Consider the following 21,200-nt stretch of genomic DNA (forward strand, 5'->3'; position numbering starts at 1 on the left):
TGTTCGTTCATAAAAGGATCATAGTCTGGGTTATCATCAACTTCAGCTTCCTTGTTTGAATCAGAATCATGATGTACAACATCTTCATCCATCTCATCGTCATTGTCATCTTAATCAAACAAGTTATCTTCACCAATGACTTCTTCGTACAATCATAGTCAAGGTCATCATCAGCTTCACCTTCCTCATCTAACTCCCCGTCCTCATCATCTTCATCAAACACGTTATCTTCATCAGGTTATCTTCATCAGCTTCTCCCACTAGACTGTACTTCGACTAATGTAGCATGAAATAATTAATGTTAACGTTACAGGATTAAGGAATTTAAACTAATATATCATAGGGTCAAACATTTAACATGAGAGATAATTTATGATTAAGAAATCAAATCATATTGTAAATGATTACACAAGTTCAAACAGTAATAATATGAATCAATTATGACTTATAGTATGGATAACATTTTCTTTTAGCATTTCCAGGGATCGAAAATACTGATGAAATTTTTTACAAAGATTAAAAAATGTTGATGGAAAATTTTACGGAGACTAAAAATGCTGACGAAATTTGTAATGAGACTAAAAATTATAATTTTATTTTGAGGAATGCTAAGCACCATCGCTTAGACTGTTGGATACTTTCTCTCCTATTGGTCCAAATTATTATTGTTAAAATCGTTTGCAACAGGCAACCGGCTGGTATCAATTTATTATTTTAATTTAATTTAAAATAAAAAGGCCCATTTAATTTAATTTCAAACTTGGGTTTTCTCAAACCCCTTTGTCTTCATCAAGCTCGTCAAAAACCCATGGCAAGAACAAAATTGAGCCTTTGCACTACAACTCAATCCTTTGAACTGTTTATGTGAAGAAAGCACCTGAATTTTTGAAAAGTTGTTATATATGGATCGATGTTGGGTAAAACGTAACATGGATGAAGAAGTTAGATTCAAGCAAATTTCATCTGGTTCATCGTGAGATTTTTTTTTGCAGATGAGATAAAGGCGAAGAAATAGAGACACCATAATTTTTTAGAAAACCAAAGAACCCGTTTTTTTAAATAGACAAAGAACACATTTTTCATTCATAAGATTGGCATGCTGAGATGTGGTAGTTTCTTTTTGGTAAAAGGTTGTTTTGGCAATTCTCAAAAGTCAGATTAGTACTTGAAGAAGAGCATGATGGGTGATGTTTTTTTTTTTTTTTTTTTGTTGAATTTTGAATAAAAAAATAGTGAGCCTAAACCAGCATAACAGGTTAACAAGTATTTGGTTTTAAAAATTTAATGACGTGGACCAATGGTTGAGGGAGTGTTTGAGAGAGAGTGCACATAACATCCCTCTTTTATTTATAGAAACTAAAAATAAAATTCTGAATATTTACAAAGATAAATACAAAATAGAGGGAATTAAATGACCCAGTTATATTTTTTGAAAAATAGAGGGAAAAAGGTTTTGAAACTTCTTTTCTGTAAAAACAAACGTTATGAAACTACTATAATTTATGATAAAGAAATTTCTTTTGAAATGGATATTGAACCCAAATTCTTCAACAAAAAATAAAATAAGAACTATTCGTAGAAATAAACAATTTTACGAAATTATTAATAATGAAGTTGTAAAATCTTTTGAAGAATCACTTAAAATTGATTATTTCTTATAAATAGGAGATAAATCAATTTTTTCCATGTCAAATAAGTTAAAAGAATATTGTCTTAACCTTGAACTCCAATAAAACATAAAGAAAACTCGGATATTGAAGGATCAGATTTATATATAAAATAAACATTTTAAAAGAAAATATACAAGTGAAATGATACATCAATTGACATACTTAGTTACGTACAAGAAATTGATTATTTTCTAAATGTAAGTAATGTTTATGGAACAATGTTAACGATTGTTGTAATGGTTACTTATAGAGAATATAGTTTTTCAAAATTAAAATTTATAAGACTTATTTAAAATCAACAATGTCCCAACAAATCTCAATTGAAAAAGAAATGTTAAATGAAATCCATTATGATTATTTAATAAATGATTTTACATCTTAAAAAATCCAAAAAATAAAATTTACACCGAGAAAAACATTAATTTTAAAAATAATTCATTCTTAGATTTCGCTTTAGGCCCCATTAATGGTTGAGACGGCCCTGGAACACAAGAGCTTGAAAGGCCCAATATCAACAAACCCCTTATTATAGGAAAATTACTCTTTTTCCTTTTCATTTTTGCTGATTCCTACCTTGGACTTCTAAAATTAACCTCAGCGTAAGTTAACTCGGGTACTGAGTGTGAGTTAACTTCTACTACCTACAATTAACGGCAGTTAACTGCTGCTGGAAAAAAAATCCCCACATGACTGCCAAATTTTTATGCCAGCGAACTGAAAACACATCAATGATAGTGTATGTATAATACTACAACTTACCTCGCTTAGATTTCCATCATAGCCAGTTTCTAACACAAGTTCAAATTGCTGATGCCGGTTCCTAACAGATGCTGTCAGTGTTTTGTTGTGCTCATTCTCAACCTAAAATGTGAAAACTATTAATTATAATTTGAAATAAAAGGGTAAGGTAATGAATTATTGTTAGAAATCTAGCATATCATTTGGGATCCAATGAAGAAATTTCATGTATATCCTATTAATAAACAAAATAATAATAATATAAATAAATAAAGTAATTAATGTTTAATTTTTTAAAACTATAATTAAAAACTGGGAGGTAATAATATAATCACATTGAGAGGTAATGATAGTTAATATACACATATAATTAACTAACCAACCATGAATCACATGTTTGAGCTTTGCGTAGAAGAAGCTTGTCATTGTTGTTGCGAAATGAATCACATGAAAATTGAAAAATTTAGCCAGCGGGACTTAAGTCCCGCGAAGGTTTTTTTTTGTGGCACAACTTAACTCACGTTTGATATCCAGCGTGAGTTAACTCATGTTGGGGTTAATTTTTGAAGTTCAGCATGGAAATTAGCAAAAATGAAGGGGAAAAGAGAAATTTCTAATATTAGTGACACCTTGTTTTTCATATCTTATAGGTTATATGGATGGAATATCCCCTAATGTGGAGATAAAGCTGTCTGTGGATGCTGAAGGTGGAGGAGATTTAGATATAGGAAGTTGAAGAGACTTCTGGTGTGAAGGACCAAGGACTTGCGAAAGATTCTATGTCCGATAACTAGTTTCTTATGATGAGTTACATACATAAGTAAGATTTTAATTTGGAATTTTCATGGAGCGGTGAATATTGGAGCTTTTATATGTATTGTAAACATTATTTGGATATGAAAAAACCATATATTGTAGTTATTATGGAGACTAAGAATGATGCAAACAATTTGAGGAGAAATTTGAGCTCCAATGGGTTTGATTGTTCGGGAGGTGTTACCGAGCATCTCTAATGGAGGTTTCTTATTTAACAAGGACCTTTCTATTAAGAACCTTTATTGGGGAAAGAAAAAATGGGTACCTATTAAGTAATAGACAACTATATAGGACTTTCTCTCCTAACGAGTCTCACATTTAAAAAAAAGTAATAAAATATATACAAGTAGGTCTCACTTTCAAATGAAGTAATATTTTATGAGGTAATTCATAATTTAATAAATAAATTACTTTTGTATAATGATGTAAAATTAGTGAGACCTATTTAAGTACTTTTCATTTGAGTCACTGTTAGTGTATTGTCATTGGAGATATTGAGTCCTTAATAAATATTTTTATTAAATAATTATAAATAAATGATGTATACATGTAAGATTCATTTAAGAAATTCCTATTAGTATACTACCATCGTGGATGTTATTAGGTCTTACCAACTTATATGTTTATTATATGGCTTTATTGTTGCTTGGAAGAACGAGGTAGTGGGATTAAATGTGTCATCTAAGAAATTTCAATATCTTCATTTAAAGATTAATAAGTATATTATGTTATCTGCGTGGTGAGGAACTGATTGAGGCAACGATGGAAGAAAGTGCTCTTATACGGTGGCGATGAGTCTTTGGAGTGGGACGAAAGGTGCATGCAGGTACGTTAGCACTTCAACGCTCAAATCAGCATGGATTGTGGGAAAAGTGGATCATACATTGAGGGAGAATTTAAGTAACCCTTATATAGACGTGTGTGAGAATAACAGTCTCTGTGAGATGTGATGCCTCATCAGGAGGCCGTTGGTGGATACGTGTACGGTGTTTGATGCAAGGTGGCGTGCTCTAGTAGGGTAGGGAGCATTGTTGCTAGTGTATTCCTTCAGGTGATGCGCCTTGGTTTGGTGACGATTGGTCCACGTGCAGAGGCAGAGTCCTTCGTGGGCCAGAAAAATTAAAAAATTAACGACCGTAGGTCAATTTTGCGAGATTTTATATAATTATGTGTTGGTTTTAGGTTTCGGTTGATCCAAATTCTCACAAAGTGGTGTAGTGGTCCACCCGAAAAATTTAAATAATTCAATTATAGGTCTATTTTGCGAGACTTTAAACAATTTTTCAACGATTTTAGTTTGATTTCAAAAGTGGCATACGTGATTTTTGTGATACTTATACTTGGCATGTTAGCGGAGGCTAATAGACCTTCGAATTTGCATGAGTTTCAAATCTCCCGCATATTGTCCTGTCAACTGAAAATTCTCTAAGTTAATAGTTGTATTGTACAATAACAAAGTTTTATAATTTATAGTAGTTGTAAAATATGTAATTATTTAAGTATCTACTCTAACTTTCCGTCAAAAAAAGCATCCACCCTAACTTTTTAGTCAAACTCCGTCATTTCAACTTCATGGTGAACGTTTATTACTACTTTATTTTATGTTTATATATTATAATTTATTTTAGTGGCCCATCTGATTTTTTTTCTTACTCCGCTACTGTCCACTTATCAGTGTTGGATTGATTTTCTAATTAGTCCAAAACATTATGCTAGTCCAAATGAGGATAATATGCATGTTTTATGGGAAGAGCTAAAGGTTATTGCGAGCACCATGTCTAGTGAATGGTTGGAGGCAGTAGACTTCTATGATATTATGTGTCCTATGGAAGAAAAAAAAGGGTAGTGTAATTAATGGTTGGAGGCAGTAGCTTTATTGAGGAAGTTAATTTATTTAAAGGTAGGATTATTGGATACCAACTTCTTGACCCTAATGCTGCTAGTTCTAGATTTACCTAAAGAGAACCCATTCATCATAGTGGAAATCTTGTTTTTAAGTGGTTAAATTGTATAGACAAATTAAGAATGAATGATGATCGAAAAAATTTATTCTCAAAAAACTTCGATTAACATTATACAAAATTCATTCTCAAAATCGATAAACTCCTATCATCCATTCTTAAGAATAGATTTTTCCGATCATCATCCATTCTAAGTTTGTCCATACAGTAAAATTGTGACTCGTTATGTTAATAACAAATCTACATATACTTTTATATATTGATTGGTGAGAATGAGAATATTTTAGACAAACTCCACCACCACTCATAAACCCTTCATTCATATAAAAATTTCCACATAAGCATATTCAAATTGGTCAAACAAATCAACATCACATACTTTCATTATCATCGACATATCGTAAGCTTTTAGTCAGCATCCCACTATAGTAACTAGTAACATGGGAAAAAGGTGTACATATATGCTTACCCTATCACTCACCATTATTGAATTTTTTTCCCTGAATAGACCAAGCCAATAACTCAGAAGATAAAACATGAAATAAACATGTGATTCAATTCTTTCTTTTTATTTTTCATCAATTGAACCCCAAACTAAAGACATGATAATAAGTTAAACCTACCCAACCCAAGAGCAACATATCCAATTATTTAATTATATGCTAATCATGTCATTTGCAAATTACATGATTAATTATTATTGGAACTAATTACACTTGTGAAGCCAATGATTCAACTTGAGTCTTTCCACAAGGTCCTTTCATCCTAATAAAAAGTCTGTATTCATCATAGGTCATTGCTGAGTACAAAGCTGGCCTTTCCTTTGTCACAAGCTCCTTAGCAGGTTCAATTAGCAAATCACTCTTTGGATTGTAAAACATGGCCAAAGAAACACGATCTTTTATTGAGTTCACAATCACCCTATGTTCCACACTCTTGTATATTGCATTGCTCAGCACCTAAAACATAAACATCATATAAAATATTTATTAATTACCATCAACCACTAATTGTTGAACTCTTAGTTAACATCACAATAATATTAATTTGACTAAAAAAACAATAGTCATTTTGCACCATTTTAAAATGGTGTATGTTGCAATCATTTTATTGGTATAACTTCTCATTTGTTTATGCTAAGTTAATGGCTATAGTTTTTTTTTTCGTGAGGAATGTAATGGCTATAGTATATGGTCTGGTGTATCAATGTAGATTTAGATTTTATGGACCATACACCTCACATTTAAAAAAAAAAATTGGACTACATTTACCAAAATCAAAATATGGACCAGTGCATCAGAAATTGAAAAATTTGACATTTTAAAAGAATAATTATCTAATTTAACATGTTTAAAGAGTGCCCTAGGGACATTCGTTAACAAGACCTTTAAAATATATATCTATACATTGTAGAAAGAGGTAGGACCTGAATTTGGTCACCAATGTTGATGATAAAAGCATTAGGGACAGGCTTAACAGTGATCCAGTCATTTCCTTTACGTACTTGAAGTCCAGACACAAAATCATCAGGAAGAAGAATGGTCATACCACCAGGGTCAGAGTGAGGGGATAGCCCTAAAGTAAGGTCAGGTTGTGGGCACTTTGGGTAGAAATTCACCCTTAGACAAGCACCAAGCTCATTTTCTCCTCCAAATGCATTCATAAGGTAATCTTCTTTCAAACCAAGGTTTGTTGACATCAGTTCCAACATCCTTCCTCCTAGCTTTACCACTTCTTCACCATATTCAGCAATTATTTTCCTATTATCATAAAAAAACAAATTAATTACAAAAAATTAAATACATATTTAGATTTAGGGTTAGTTTGACATAATTAGAAAAAAATTAATGTAAATTTAAACATGCTTTTGATGATCTTAGCTGGTGGCAAGATTGCACCATTATCAATAAAAAGTATTCCAAGGGAAAATGTCATATATACATTTATTATAAAATCAGAGACATTTAGCCAAATATAGATATATTTCCTTATTATCATACTTGGAAAATATTGGTCCCCATTTTCAAAAATATACTATGCTACTCGTGAGGTGGTTGAGAGAAAACAAAAAAATTACTGGCTTCTGCACGTATATGCATGAAATGGGGAAAAAAATTAATATGCCACCATGGCTACTTTTACACAATTGAAAGAGACTTATGGTGTAATAAAGATCAAATTTACTGTTGCATGATTATGATGTCATCACAAGTTTGAATTGTAAAAATCATCTAGTGCAATGGTAAAAGATTCATAACACCAAGTTGTTCTTATTTATTTTATTTCTACTATTAAGATATATTTTATTGTTTGTTAGCATGAGTTAGTTTAGGCATTAAACATTATTTTTACATACTCTCTCCATCTCAAATATGAACACAAAAAGTCATTTTTTAAGAGTTTAATTTAAACTATAAATAAATCTTAACTAATTTTATCTTATCTTATTTAATTAATCATTTGATTACTAGAATACCCCTATGTTAATTTGGTATTTTGTTTTTAATAGTTTTGTCTTAGTCATACTGGAATATAGTGCTATATATATACCAAACGTTTTACATGCACTTATAGAGTGTAGGGTACGTGTATTATACGCTTGAATAAGTAATCAACAAACGTTAATTTGAACCTACCACCCACTCGATAGTTAGAAATATTAAAGGCTGAACTTGTCAAAAAAGATTTGCTACAAATAATAAATTGAAGGTGAATTTGATGTTTAACACACACGACTTTACTCAACTACCTACAATTTGTTAGGTCCCAAACTTTTAAAATCTTACCTAGTTTATGCCTATAATTCTAACCCCCTTTAATGACCATAATATAGTGAAAATGAAAACATCACTATAACCGGTTACCGACCCCATCAATTAACATCAAATATTTATGTAAGTATAATATTTACATCCGTATCATGTCAAAGACAATAAAAAAAAATCCAAAAAATGCATTGCAAAATTCAAAGAATTATCCTAGTTTATTTCGATCATTATTCATGTTAAACGTTATGCTAATATTTCTACACATCATTTAGTTGGATTTTTTTTTTAATTATGTAGAGAAATGTCATGTTTGTTTTACCTAGATTAAGAACTTAATGATATTCTTTTTTCCATCAAAACTAACGATAAAAGAAATTTTGTAAACAAAGAAAAAAACATGAACAAAAAAATATTTGCATCCTTCCTCTTCAAGAGAGAATGGAATGGAAATAGGGTGACCTAAGGTTCAAACTGCTAAAGCAGGGGGCTTTAAGCCTTCCCAAAAAAATAATTTTCCAAGTATTAATAAAAGGCCTAAAAAGTTAAAATCTTTAAGTACAACAAGTAAAAAACTCACAAATAGAAATATATACCAATTAAAATAATTAAATATTTTATATTTAAAAAAAAGATAAAATTTAAATAAAATATTAGTATTAATATTAAAAATGTGTCTTTTTTTTTTTAAGAAATATTACAAATGTGTCTATTCTTTTGTCTGTGACTTTCTTCTGCTCCAAAATAAAATTAAGGACAAAAATGTAAATATACAGTGTCCCTCTATTTGAATTCTCTCATTTTATGATAAAAAAAATAACATTCTTTTCACTTTTTTGTCAAACCAAACATAACTCAGATATAAATATCTCATCTTCTTTCATTCTCTCTTCTCCTATAAATCCATCAACTTTTCTCCATTTAACCAAACACACCCTAAAACATAATTATTTATCTTTATGTTTTCAACACTTTTAACATGTGTAAGATATGCTTTAAAGATGAACACATTTTCAACATGACTCACATATCGCTTTACAAATGTCAAATTATTATAAAGACTTACTAGTATTTTTAAAGACCGAACATTTTCATCTAAAAGCTAGTAGGACCATTGAAACACAAAAATAAAAAGGTTACGAAGTTGAATTATTGAACTAATCAAGCATAGATATAGTTATGATCAAACTATTATGAAAATTAATTTCTATTTAAATTTATTTATTTTATTCTTTAATAATTAACAAAAAAAAAAAAAAAAGATTAGATTGCTTACCTTTAAGAACTAACTTTTCTATTAAATAAAAATAAAAAATAAATTAAATATATAATATCAAGAACATATTTTAGCTTTTAACTAATTGAGTATTATGATCAATGGAGAGAAATAAGAAATATTATGTGCAAACCTCAAGGAAGATGGAGTTGCAGGCCACTTAGCTTGGTTCCTAAGAGAAGGAGGCATAGAATGAAGAAAAAAGTAGTCACTCCAATCCAAAATAGCACCTTTTTTCACTCCCAACCTACTACCATAACCCTCATAAGTACTAGGAGAGTTAGCAAATTCTTCCTTCACTTCAAGTGGAAGGTTAAAGAACTCACGCCAAACTTCCTTAGCACTTTCCATCAACTCATGACTAATCCCATGATTCACCACTTGGAAGAACCCCCACTCCCGACATGCCTCCGAGACACGCTTGAGCACAGTCTCTCTGAGGACAGGATCCTCGCTAGAGAGGTGCTCAAGGTCGATCACGGGGATGTTAATATGATCATGATCATTTTGAGTAGCAAAAGTGGTTTTGGTGGGTCTTTGGGAACGTGGCTTGATGTAGCATGAAGGGATTGAGGTTAGGCCACTTTCAGCTAAGGCTTGGACTCGAACTATAGGCTCTGGCCATGCTTGGGCACAACTCATCATTTTTTCTTTTGGGTGTGTTTGTGTTTCACTTTTGGGTTATAGATAGATGAAACTAGAGAAGCACAAAAACAAAGAGGGATTGGAAGAAGGATATAGTGTAGCAATTGTAGTGTGATTGAGAGGAACCAAGAATGTGCTTTATATAGATAAGAGCACGAGGTATAATTAATTTCGGCGCCGTGTTCAAATTGAGTTGCAAGTGGATTGTGCTATAGTATTAATTTTCTTAACGTCGACTAAGTGTGTGTGGAGTAAATAATCAAACACACTTTCTCACTTACTACTAATAATTTTTAAAAAATTGCTAATATTGGGTCAATTTCAAGGACTGCATATAGTAACTATCTCTCCATAGTTGTAAGTACAAAAATTGTAAATTTTAATAAAAAAATTATATTTCTGATTTCTTAACATGTGACTTACATACAAATTATGAAAACTCTTAACTTTTTATAGAATACTAAATTTAATGGCATCAACATAGTAAAAATCAAAACATTAGAAACCATTAAACTAACAAGTACTATTCAAATACCTCTAAAAATGTATTAATGAAATAAGTAGAGTGTTAGCAACACATTCCTTTTCACAATTTCTAGAATTGGTTGAAATGTAAATGACTCTCACTAAATTAGGAAGGTCTCGCAAAGTTTTTTTTTTAAAGCTAAACTAGTTAACCTAAATTGGTATCAGGGAGAATCGAACATAAGATTTTGAGGAGAGGTACACTTCAATGTCCCACGTCAACATCATCAGACCAACCTAAGTGGGTTAAGATCCCACAAGTTTAATTAAGACTCATTTAAATTTCATCCAATGGAGTGTATGTTGAGAATATTGTATTGCTAGCATAATTCTTGAACTAATTGTTATGTTTTTGAGATTATAAAGTTTGAATTTTTAACAGAATGAAAATAACAATAATAATAAAAAGGTGTCTTGGGATCATTGGTCCATTATGGTGACAAATCCTTCACAAACAAAACTATTAAACCTAGAATCTTATGTTAGACTTAACTTCTAAAGACAAGTTTCTCTTATGCTCCTCTAGCAATCAAGTCTATTTCGCTGACTTGATTACTATTAGAATCCTTGAAGTTCAAAACTTATATGTCTCAAGAATTGCAAAGACTATTTCGCTGTCTTTACAATTCTTGTTTAAATTCACTAGTTCGAATATCAAAACTCCACTTTCGTTTTATGAATTGATATTTGAGATGATGGATTAACAATTATCAAACCCTCCACTTTCGTTTTCACAGTTTGATAATGGTTAATTCATGTTAAAACGGTGAATTTAGATAGATGAATTGTTGTGATAGCTAGCTACTCTATTTATAGTCTTATGTCGACTTAAAACCTAAGCAACTATTCACTAGAATGTTCCACAAGAAACCACAGGCTTGTAGGTCAAAATAGGCAGCTTGTCTATGAAGCAAAAGCAACAAAAGGGTATAATAGGGCGCACCACTTTTATATTATTGTACAAGATCTTCAAATTCTTTTCACAAGATATTTTTGTATGAGATATTCATATTTTTGTTCTCAATCCTTGCACCAGATATTTTTGTATAAGATCTTTTATAGTTTTGGCACGAATCAGCTCCAATTCTCATTTCTTTTGCTCCAAAACTCAATCTTTAGAATATTTGTTCCTGAAATATAATAACTTGCAATTGTAGTAAAAGAGTTCTAAAAAGGAAATAAACTTAAATAAAATAAACTCAAATATAAATAAAACGGATTTAAATATTATATTAAAATAACTGATTATTGAATCATCAACTATTTAATACTTCCCTCCATGGTTGACCGTAATAAGAAAGCCATTTTTAATTACATTAAAGACAAAATTAAAAATAATGTCGATCTTTGAGAGCAAAGTCTCCTTCGTGCACAACTAGAGAGTAGAACAAGCTACCCCTTCATATCATTTGGGTGCCTTACTTATCCCCTCCTCTTTATGTGATGAACTCAAGAGAATTATGAACTCTTTTTATTAGGGATTTAAAAAAATTGGAAGTCGTGGAATAAATTGGATACGGTGGGATAAATTATCTCTTCATAAAAGTATGAGCTGTCTTGGTTTTTGAGACATGGAAGCCTTAATCTATCTATGCTTGGTAAGCAAGGTTGAAAACTCCTAAATGTGCCTAGCTCCTTACTCACACGAATCCTCAAAGCTAAATATTTATCTCGACGAGGTTTCTTGGAAACTAGCATCGTCATAATCCAAGCTATATTTGGAGGAGCATATAGAGTTCTGAAAATCTTATTAAACTTGTATTTAGATGGAATATTGGTGATGGTTCACAAATAAATGTTTGGTCAGCCCCATAGATTCGTTCCCTCCCCACATTCAAACCATCTATTCCTATACCTCCTACCATGGAAGCACTTGTTTTTCGAGATGTATTAAATCCTGACTTGGCATCTTGGAATTCTAATCTCGTTCATTCAACTTTCAACTATCCAGATGCTTCAACCATCCTTGTTATTCCCCCGGATCATATTTGTTGCAAGTTCTTATGTATGGAAGCCTACGATTAATGATTCTTACATAGTTAAATTGTAACGCCCGAGGATGACAAAGGCGGGGAGTGGTCAGGCTCCTAGCAGCTTCTAGGCAAAGACGAGTCACATCGGAATGAGAGAGATCCTGAGACTGTGCAAGTATGAGACTGCATGGTTGAAGGAAGACTTATAAGAATTGTTTGGTACTACCTATATCAACAAGATACATCTTATTTTCGGTAACTCATTCCATAAGAACTTCACAGTTAAGTGTGTTTGACTTGGAGTAGTCTTTGGATGGAGGACCTTCTGGGAAGTTTCTCAAAAAGCGTTCGAGTGAGGGCAAAACACGCTAAAAAAACTCGTATTGGGTTGTGGGGTCAATCGAAAATCCTAAAAGCACTCAGGGATGTTACATAAATCGACATATACCCACCTTATGTCCTTAGCAGCTGAATTAAATGCAGTTGATGCTGGTTCGAATGGGAATTAGAATGATATATGGAAGAATCAAATTCCCCCTAAAGCCGACTCCTTTGTATGGCGTGTCGCCTATATCTGCCTCCCCTCTCATTCCCGGATGGTCTAGAAAGGATTATCTTGCTCAAACACCCAGGGGAGGACTCAGGACTCAGATTTACCATCTTCCATTATTGTGCAAATGGTGAAGGATACACTTCATGAGTGGCGCTACATGCAACAACAAAAACAATGGAATCAGCAAGCGCACCAAGTGATTCGATGGTTCAAACCACCTCCCACATCCTTGAAGTGCAATGTAGACTGCACACTCTTCAATAACAACAATGTCACATTATATGGTTTATGTTTCCATAATCACACATGTTACCTTATATTGGATATGTCGAACTATTTCCACTGCGCTATCGCCAGCCGAAGCTGAAGCCTTGGGTTTGCATGAGGCCACAAATTTTCTATTGATAAGAATATGTCTTCGGTGATATTTGAGTCCGATTGTAAAATCATTGTTGATTCAATTAACTATTCTCTTGTGCCTCAAAATTAGATAGGAGACATCATTTCTAGATGATGATATTTTATCACCCACGGTAGTTATGTCATGAAACATATTAGGAGACAAACAAATATGGTTGCTCATATTATAATCAGTGACAGATCCAAAAATGTTCACTTACGAGGGCAAGATTTTATAAGATACATATTTATAGAAATTTTTTAGCAATGCAAAAATGATATAATAATAACATCATTATCATTGAGCAAAATACTCGATATTATAAACACTATCCTATTATATATTAAAAAAATTAAAGACTCGTCAACATCTACAAATGAAAATTGTTCTTTACGTGTCTTTATATTTAAAAAATATGGTAGAAATTATTCAAAATTTCATCTCAAATGCATTTACACATTGAATTTTATAAAATTCATAACTAAAACTTTTTTTATGGGTATAAATTTCTATTTAATGGAGGCAATCTATTACTTTAAGAGGGGGCAATCATTAAAATATCAAAAAAGTAACAAGAGTAGTGGGGGCAGTTGCCCCCAATCCACTATGCCCCCAATCCAGAGCATCCATATCTCTCCCTAACCCTATATTTACTTTGATGTACCATTTTATTTGTACTCTTTAATTTTAATGAAATGACTTAATCTTACCTTTGCTAAAAAAAAAAAAAGAATTGGGAATTCACTTCTGCAACATTCAATGAATTTTGCAGCACACATGAGATCAAAAGACAATTGACAACAACTTATTCTTCACATCATAATGGAGTATCAAAAAGGATGAATAGATTCTAATGAACGTTGTGAAAAATATGTTGTCATGAAGAGATGTACCAAAGAAATCTTAATGACCAGAAGCAGTGAATTAGTCAACTTATGTCTTAGGTTTCCCACATTGTTATTTACGGATTTCACACCTGAAGAAACATGGACTAGTATGAAACTATATATACACTTAAATGAAGTGTATGATTGAAAGAAAAAATACTACATTAAAACTATATATCCTCTTTACATATGAGTATATAAATTCAGCGTATAGTTGGAAGAAAAAGTACTGCAAACTATATATATATATATATATATATATATATATATATATATATATATATATATGTTGTTTGATTCGTTTAAAAAAATTGAAATTCAACTCCAATAAAAAAAAAAACTATTATAATAGGTTGTGGACTAATTTGGATGTTAACGTCATCCCTAAGCGTGTGTATTTTTTTCTTTTCTTTTCACGTGTGTATTTAATTTGTGTTTTAAAACTATAAAAAATAATTGTTGATTATAGATATAATTTTTACGATAAAAGAAGTTTCATCCGTTCAAATGTTAAAATTAAGATAATGCAATAAAAAAGATATGGAGTAGATCGAGACTTCATATACTCCCGACGACAACGAGTAATGATATATTTAAATTTTTTTGAAATCGATAGTGTTAACAAATCAAAATTTTAAGTGTAACAATCAACCGATTTCTTCAACATAAGGTAGATAATAATGCAAGATCAACAAATCCTCCATCTAAAAAACAAATATGTGCAAGTGTTCACTCTAATAGACTTATATAAATGTTTTTTAAAGTGCCACATTCGATTACATGTTGACAAAACATTTGTGAGATCGAAAGAATGGAAAATTTTGCTCAAATTACAACAAAACAAGTCATGATCAAACATTTCAACTAACACATGGAGTATCAATTTAAAACACACTAAAATGAGTAAGACTTAAGTAGATAAGCATAAGGAATCTACAAATGAGATGAAAGTCATAGCAATAAGATTATGAAGGTGGAAAAAGTCATGACTTGAACTATCGCTAAATATACAAATGGAGAATAAACCAATTAATTTGATACAACATTATTTTTTCTTCCTGATAAATCCAGCAAGATAAGTATTAACTATCCTCTCAAAAAAAGTATTAACTATACAAATCAATAACAACCAATTAATTAATTTTATAATACATCAGAAAAGTGGGTATAACCCAATGACTAACTAATACTTCCATTCAGTTGGTTTTCTTTGAAGTGAAAAAGACAAAATGTGATTTTCACCTAATACAAGTGCGGCACAAAAATTATGCTATAGGGTCCCACTTGGTCTAGGTGTTAGAAAATGGCACTCTTTTTTCTTTTTTTGAAAGAAGAAAATGGCACTCTTATAGTCTTATTTGTCTATTTATCTTGTTAATAGATGCTATCCTATCATATGTAGAAAAAAAAAAAAAAAGATTTTGTTTGAAGAAGCTAAAAATAAAATATATTAATTAAAACTTAGTTTCTCAAGTATAAGAAATGTCAGAGAAGACTTAACAATGGAAAGGAAAAAAAGGTAAATATATAAAAACTAAGATAGAAGAAATATATGTTTTTTAAGAAGCCATCCAACGATCAGAAAGATAAATATATAACAAAATAAAAAAATTTGTGAACGATTCATGCCTAACTTGTGACCGTATGTAAACAGTAAATACATTCTTGACTACCTAGTGTAAACCTCTGTTTGTTGTTACTTAAACTCTTGTATTTTTAGTGGTATCCTAGGCACACCTTGTGCTTGGATATTGCTGTTTGGTGTGTTATATAATTTCATTTTGATTTCTTCAAAAAAAAAAAAAAAAAAATTCATACCATTCATATACCCCCACATATTTGTGAGGAGAGAGATGGATGAAAAGGAAGAGAGATAAAGTATTTGTGGGGTCTAGGCCACATGTCACATGTTTGTGTGGAGGTTTAAGTGTGTATGTCACCTATGAGTGTGCATGCATCACCACTCTTCTTGAAATATTACTTTTGGACCATGTTCAAGTGGGTACTAACAATTTCATCCTACAAATTGCTCATAATCAAAAACAATTAATATAATGATTATAAAAAATAAAAATAAAAACACTTTTATTTAGCAATGAAAGCACACGTATCACCTACGATTCCTTTAGCCCTAAAAGGAACAGTTCCCCCAGTCCCACGTGAATTGATTTGTCCCTTTTCTTAGTTAGTACTATCTGTTTTAATTAAGCACGTCAAGTTCAAGCATTTACAATTAGAAGCATTTGTCGACTAATGTTTAAATTTTTGAGCAACTAGTGGCCAGTGGCTACTGGCTAAAAGCTGCTTGCAACAACTCGTTTTGGTTTCAAGCACGTTTACTTCTATCTATATAGGGCTATTTGAAATTGACTTATTTTTAACTTTTGGAAAAAAAATCAAGCAAATAAATAAGTTTTGATGTATTCTTTTGTCGATGTAATTTATAAAAAAAAAAAAAAAAAACTATGAATATACAATTTAACGAGAACTTATGTATTTGCATAAACAACTTTTCATAAATCAAAAAATAAGTTAATCTAAATAAGTTTATATTTATTGAGTCCTGAACATTGTTTATACACTTCGTGCCTAGCTAGAAATTTGAGTATTAAACATTTTTTTTAGACCTAGTGTTTATTTCATTTTACATTGACATAAATTATTTCGTAATAAATTTGTTTGAATTAAAAATGAGCTGATGTGAAGTTGTCTATGATTGAATATACATTAAAGTAAAAATGTGTTAAACCATATAAATATACGAATTTTTGGTTTTATTCTTGCAAAATATTTTTTCACAATTTTTTGTGGGATTAGGTGTCGGACCTTTTACCGTAGGACATAAAACCCTAAAAGTTGTGTCAAGTAAAGTGGTCTAACATGAGAAAGCGTGTTCCGATAATCAACATGTTTTTCTACCATTTGCTTTTGATCGGTTTCCGAACACTAGAGGTTGTTGACCTTCTATATAGAGTTCAAAAGGTCATGCATAGCAATGTCATGTCTCCTAGATCCATGAATGTTGTGTTCCCAATGATTGATTTTACCATCTAAAAAGATCTAGCGGCGCAGCTTGTTGCCCGCTTGCCTTCTATTCAAGTGTAAATAATGGTTTATATATCTATATTATGTAGCTAATATTTTACTTAACTCACTCACAACTAACAAATTAATACATAATTATTGTCGGATATTATTCACAATGTCTCATAGATTTCAATTCAAGTGAATCACCATGTCACAAGGATTTCACTTCAAGTGAATCAATAGTTTTTCTTCGAAATTGCAGTAGTAATAATGTCTTTGAAATTGAAGAGTATCCATGAACACACACTTAGGTACTGTTTGGTTCAATTGTGTAGAGGAAGCTTAATGGAGGGGCAAAAGAGAGTGATGTCATACATGTTTGGTTTGACGAATCGAGGAGAAAATCCTAATGGAGAAGAAATATTAATAACTGTTTTTAGCATTTTAAAATTAATCTAACATAAAATAAAAGAATATTTAAGGATAAATTTTAAAGCAAATATGCTATTATTCCTCTCGAATCTCCCCACGTTTAGAAAAGAGCTATAAGTGGTTCAAGAGAAATTTTGCTTCTAAAAACATTGAACCAATCAACTAAAGTTTCAAATAATTCATCCTATGCCTTTCATTCTCTTCCAACTAGGGTATGTATATACCCTCAAGGGAATGTTTGGATTGATAGTATTAGTATAAGTTAAGTTTGAGTGAGACAAGATAGAGTGAATAATATCTTTGAGGGCAAGAGATTATCATATTTTCAACATCTTATTACCTCATCTCCTTTTCTTCCATCTAATCAATTAAAATATATCTGCTTATATTGAATTTACAACGGAACCGCATCAATAGGAATCCGTCCAAAACTGTCCAAACTTTAACCGAGGAAACTCATTTTACTTGTGCGAGTTAAAGTTTCGCATTGCTACTAAAAACAATTATTTTTTATGATCTACATGATAATTTAACATTCAATCAACTTGTTTGGACCGTTCTAGCGGTATTAAAAATGTGATCCTTTCAAGTTCTGATAATTGATTCTCTCTAACATCAATTTTGATGGATGGGTGAGTTTGACTTATTAAAAAAGTAACTTTGAATCTTTTTTCTAGGAGAACTTTCACTCTTTGATGGATGTATATTATACTAAAATATTGTAGTGCACTGTATGTAGCTTTTGTGTCTTACGTTCTATACTCCATAGTTCATAGGGTCAAGTCTCACGTGACATTTTAAACTTGTGGAAACAAATATTTCCCACGTGACGACAACACGGATGTCACAAATAATCGATGTTTTTGTCGGCAAAACTTGTACTATACTCAACATGTGCGCCATTTTTCTTTCTTAAATGAGTTTTAGCATAACTAGTTAACTACAGTATTGGTATTCCAATCTTTGATTGTAGGGCGTCATAGTCATTTTTCAATCTCTATTATGCCTCTCTCTTACACACACACATTTTCATACTTTATTCTTTCCTTATTCTATGCATTCAACTAAATTTGGTCTTCATAATTCTTCTGGTGTAGATCTTATAGAAAAAAAAAATAAAGTTAGGTAATTGCATGGTATCAAAATTATAGCATGTAGTTTAAAGTTTAATTTTTACATGTTGGAATTTAACACGATATCTAAATTCATAGATACAAGTTATAACATATTTAAAATATCAAAGATAGATCATGAACATCATACCTTTAGAGTGTATTTGGATGTGGTAATTGAATTTTTTTGAATAATTTAGAATTCTAGACAATTTAAATGACTCAATTAAATTGCCTTAATTTTTAAATATTTTTGTTTGGATGGAGTAATAAAATTTCATTGTCATCATTTTTTGGCAACTTTTGTAAATTTTATTTTTTTGGGCCAAATTTGAAAATTAAAATTTTGAGGGACCAATATGCAATTTTTTGGAAATTTTATTGGGGTCAATTTGGAATTTTTGGAAAAATTTGAGGACCAAAAAGAAAAAATTGAAAAATTACAACAATGAATAAAATTGAAATTATTAGTTTTTAGATGTCACTTGAAATTCTCTAAATTTAACTTGAACAAAATACTTCGTAAATTTCCATCATTTTGAAAATTCTTCAAATTATCATCCAAACAATGAAATTCACTTCAAAGTATTTGAATTCCCTCAAAACATTGCATTACCTCAAAACATTCCCACATCCAAACACACTCTTAAGATTACAAAGATATATGAGACATTATTAACCATCTAATGGGTCATTACAATCCATCACAGTCCATTCATAAACAAAGTCCAATCAAATGATTCATGACTAAATTAGTGCTTAATAACATCTGACAATATTTTATATTAATAATAATTCACAAACAATTGATTATTTCAATTCATAATTGATTAATTAAATAATTAATATAACATTCTCCCACTTAGATGTAAATAATCAATTCTCATAAAATAATATGAGTTTTAAAAGTAGAATATCAATTATGGCCGAATCACTAATTAATCAAAAGAGAAGTAAGCTTCAACACTATAGATATTGTATTCGACAGGGAAGAATCATATTTTATAATCAAGAAGGATGAAGTTAGAGTAACATATTTTAGTTAAGACATCTATGTTATCAAATAATTGCTCCTACAATTGAAAAGGCTATAATAAACTTCCACAACCTAATAAAATATCGAATACGATATCAAACTAATAAGAGATACAATACTCGTGGATAAATTTCATTGGTCGATGATTTTGCCAATGAGTTTTTAATTTTATAAAGGTGATACAATATCATCAATGCATGGGCATCATATAGATTCACAAGCAATAGTGATAAAATGTATATATTTGAATCTGATACCAAAAGTTGGAATTTTAACATGATAACCAAATTCATATATAAAAGTTATAGAATGCTTACAATATCAAAGATAGATCATGAACATCATACCTTTTAGATTTTAGAGATTACCAGTGATCGAGAGTAAGTATGAGACTATGACTATCATCATGGACGTTTAGGGTTTCAAACACACTATTAATTGTTTAAATGAGATAACGATTAAATAGTTAATTATAGTTAAAGAAGAGAGACCTTTCATTGAATATAATTGAATGACTAAATCCATCATGGTCCATTTTAAAACAAAGTCCTATCAAATAATTAGTGCTTAATAACAAGTGTATTCAATAATTTAATCTAACATTATCATTTTCATTCTTCCACTAAAAGTTAGATTTCAGAAGAAAGTAAGTGTATTTCTCTTTCAAGAAAGTAAGTGTATTTCTTGACAACTGAAGTTTCATTCGAATATGCTCCACAAACTCTAAGGAACAAACTGAGAAGTGCTATACCTTACTGCACCTAAATGATTCTTAAAAGTTAAGACTAAGATGAGGAAGAGCCAGTTTCAAAGAAAATTTTAGGCTAAGTAAGAGTCCCAAAGTTCAGAAGTAATGACAGTTCAGGTTTCTTAGTTGCCAAGAAAGCCCACAACAGTTTGTGTTAAAAAATAGCCCTTATGTATAACTAGACCACAAAGATATTTCCAATTAACTCTCAAATTATTTATAGTGTCCGTCTAAACTTAGTATATTATAATGTTTTTTTCATTTTTATAAAGAAAAAAATTTAGAAAAATTATAATATTTCCTCCTTTTCTTTTTAAAGAGAAAAATAGAAAACTAAATAATAAAAAAATCACACATCCTGCGTATCATTTCCTACCACCGTATCCCTCAAGTATCTTGGATGTATTTGAAATGCATTAGATAATTGTTTTTAAAAAAAAAAATTAAATCTAATCACTGAATACTCTTTCGAAATATATATCGATGTGTATCATACATGTATCGATTCAAGATACATATCGTATACCGATAATTCTTCAATTTTGATTGGGCTAAGTGGAGCTTTTTTTCTTTATTGTTTTTATTCTTAAATTTGTCAACCAAACAGCATAGACGCAGAGATTTACACAGCATTGG

General features: G+C 30.6%; 1 protein-coding gene across 1 annotated transcript; it reads right to left on the reverse strand.

Annotated features, from left to right (window-relative positions):
• Positions 1-5,537: 5,537 nt before the first annotated feature.
• On the reverse strand, positions 5,538-10,005 carry LOC25498759 (probable 2-oxoglutarate-dependent dioxygenase At5g05600). The gene is made up of 3 exons (XM_013593696.3): positions 9,360-10,005; positions 6,612-6,945; positions 5,538-6,144 (listed from the first exon to the last, which is right to left on the reverse strand). Exons 1-3 carry the CDS (start codon positions 9,869-9,871, stop codon positions 5,896-5,898), a joined length of 1,095 nt encoding a protein of 364 aa, XP_013449150.1. The 5' UTR covers positions 9,872-10,005; the 3' UTR covers positions 5,538-5,895.
• Between the last annotated feature and the right edge of the window lie 11,195 nt (positions 10,006-21,200).

This window comes from Medicago truncatula, chromosome 7 (genome assembly GCF_003473485.1).
Source record: "Medicago truncatula cultivar Jemalong A17 chromosome 7, MtrunA17r5.0-ANR, whole genome shotgun sequence".
Classification (NCBI taxonomy): Eukaryota; Viridiplantae; Streptophyta; class Magnoliopsida; order Fabales; family Fabaceae; genus Medicago; species Medicago truncatula.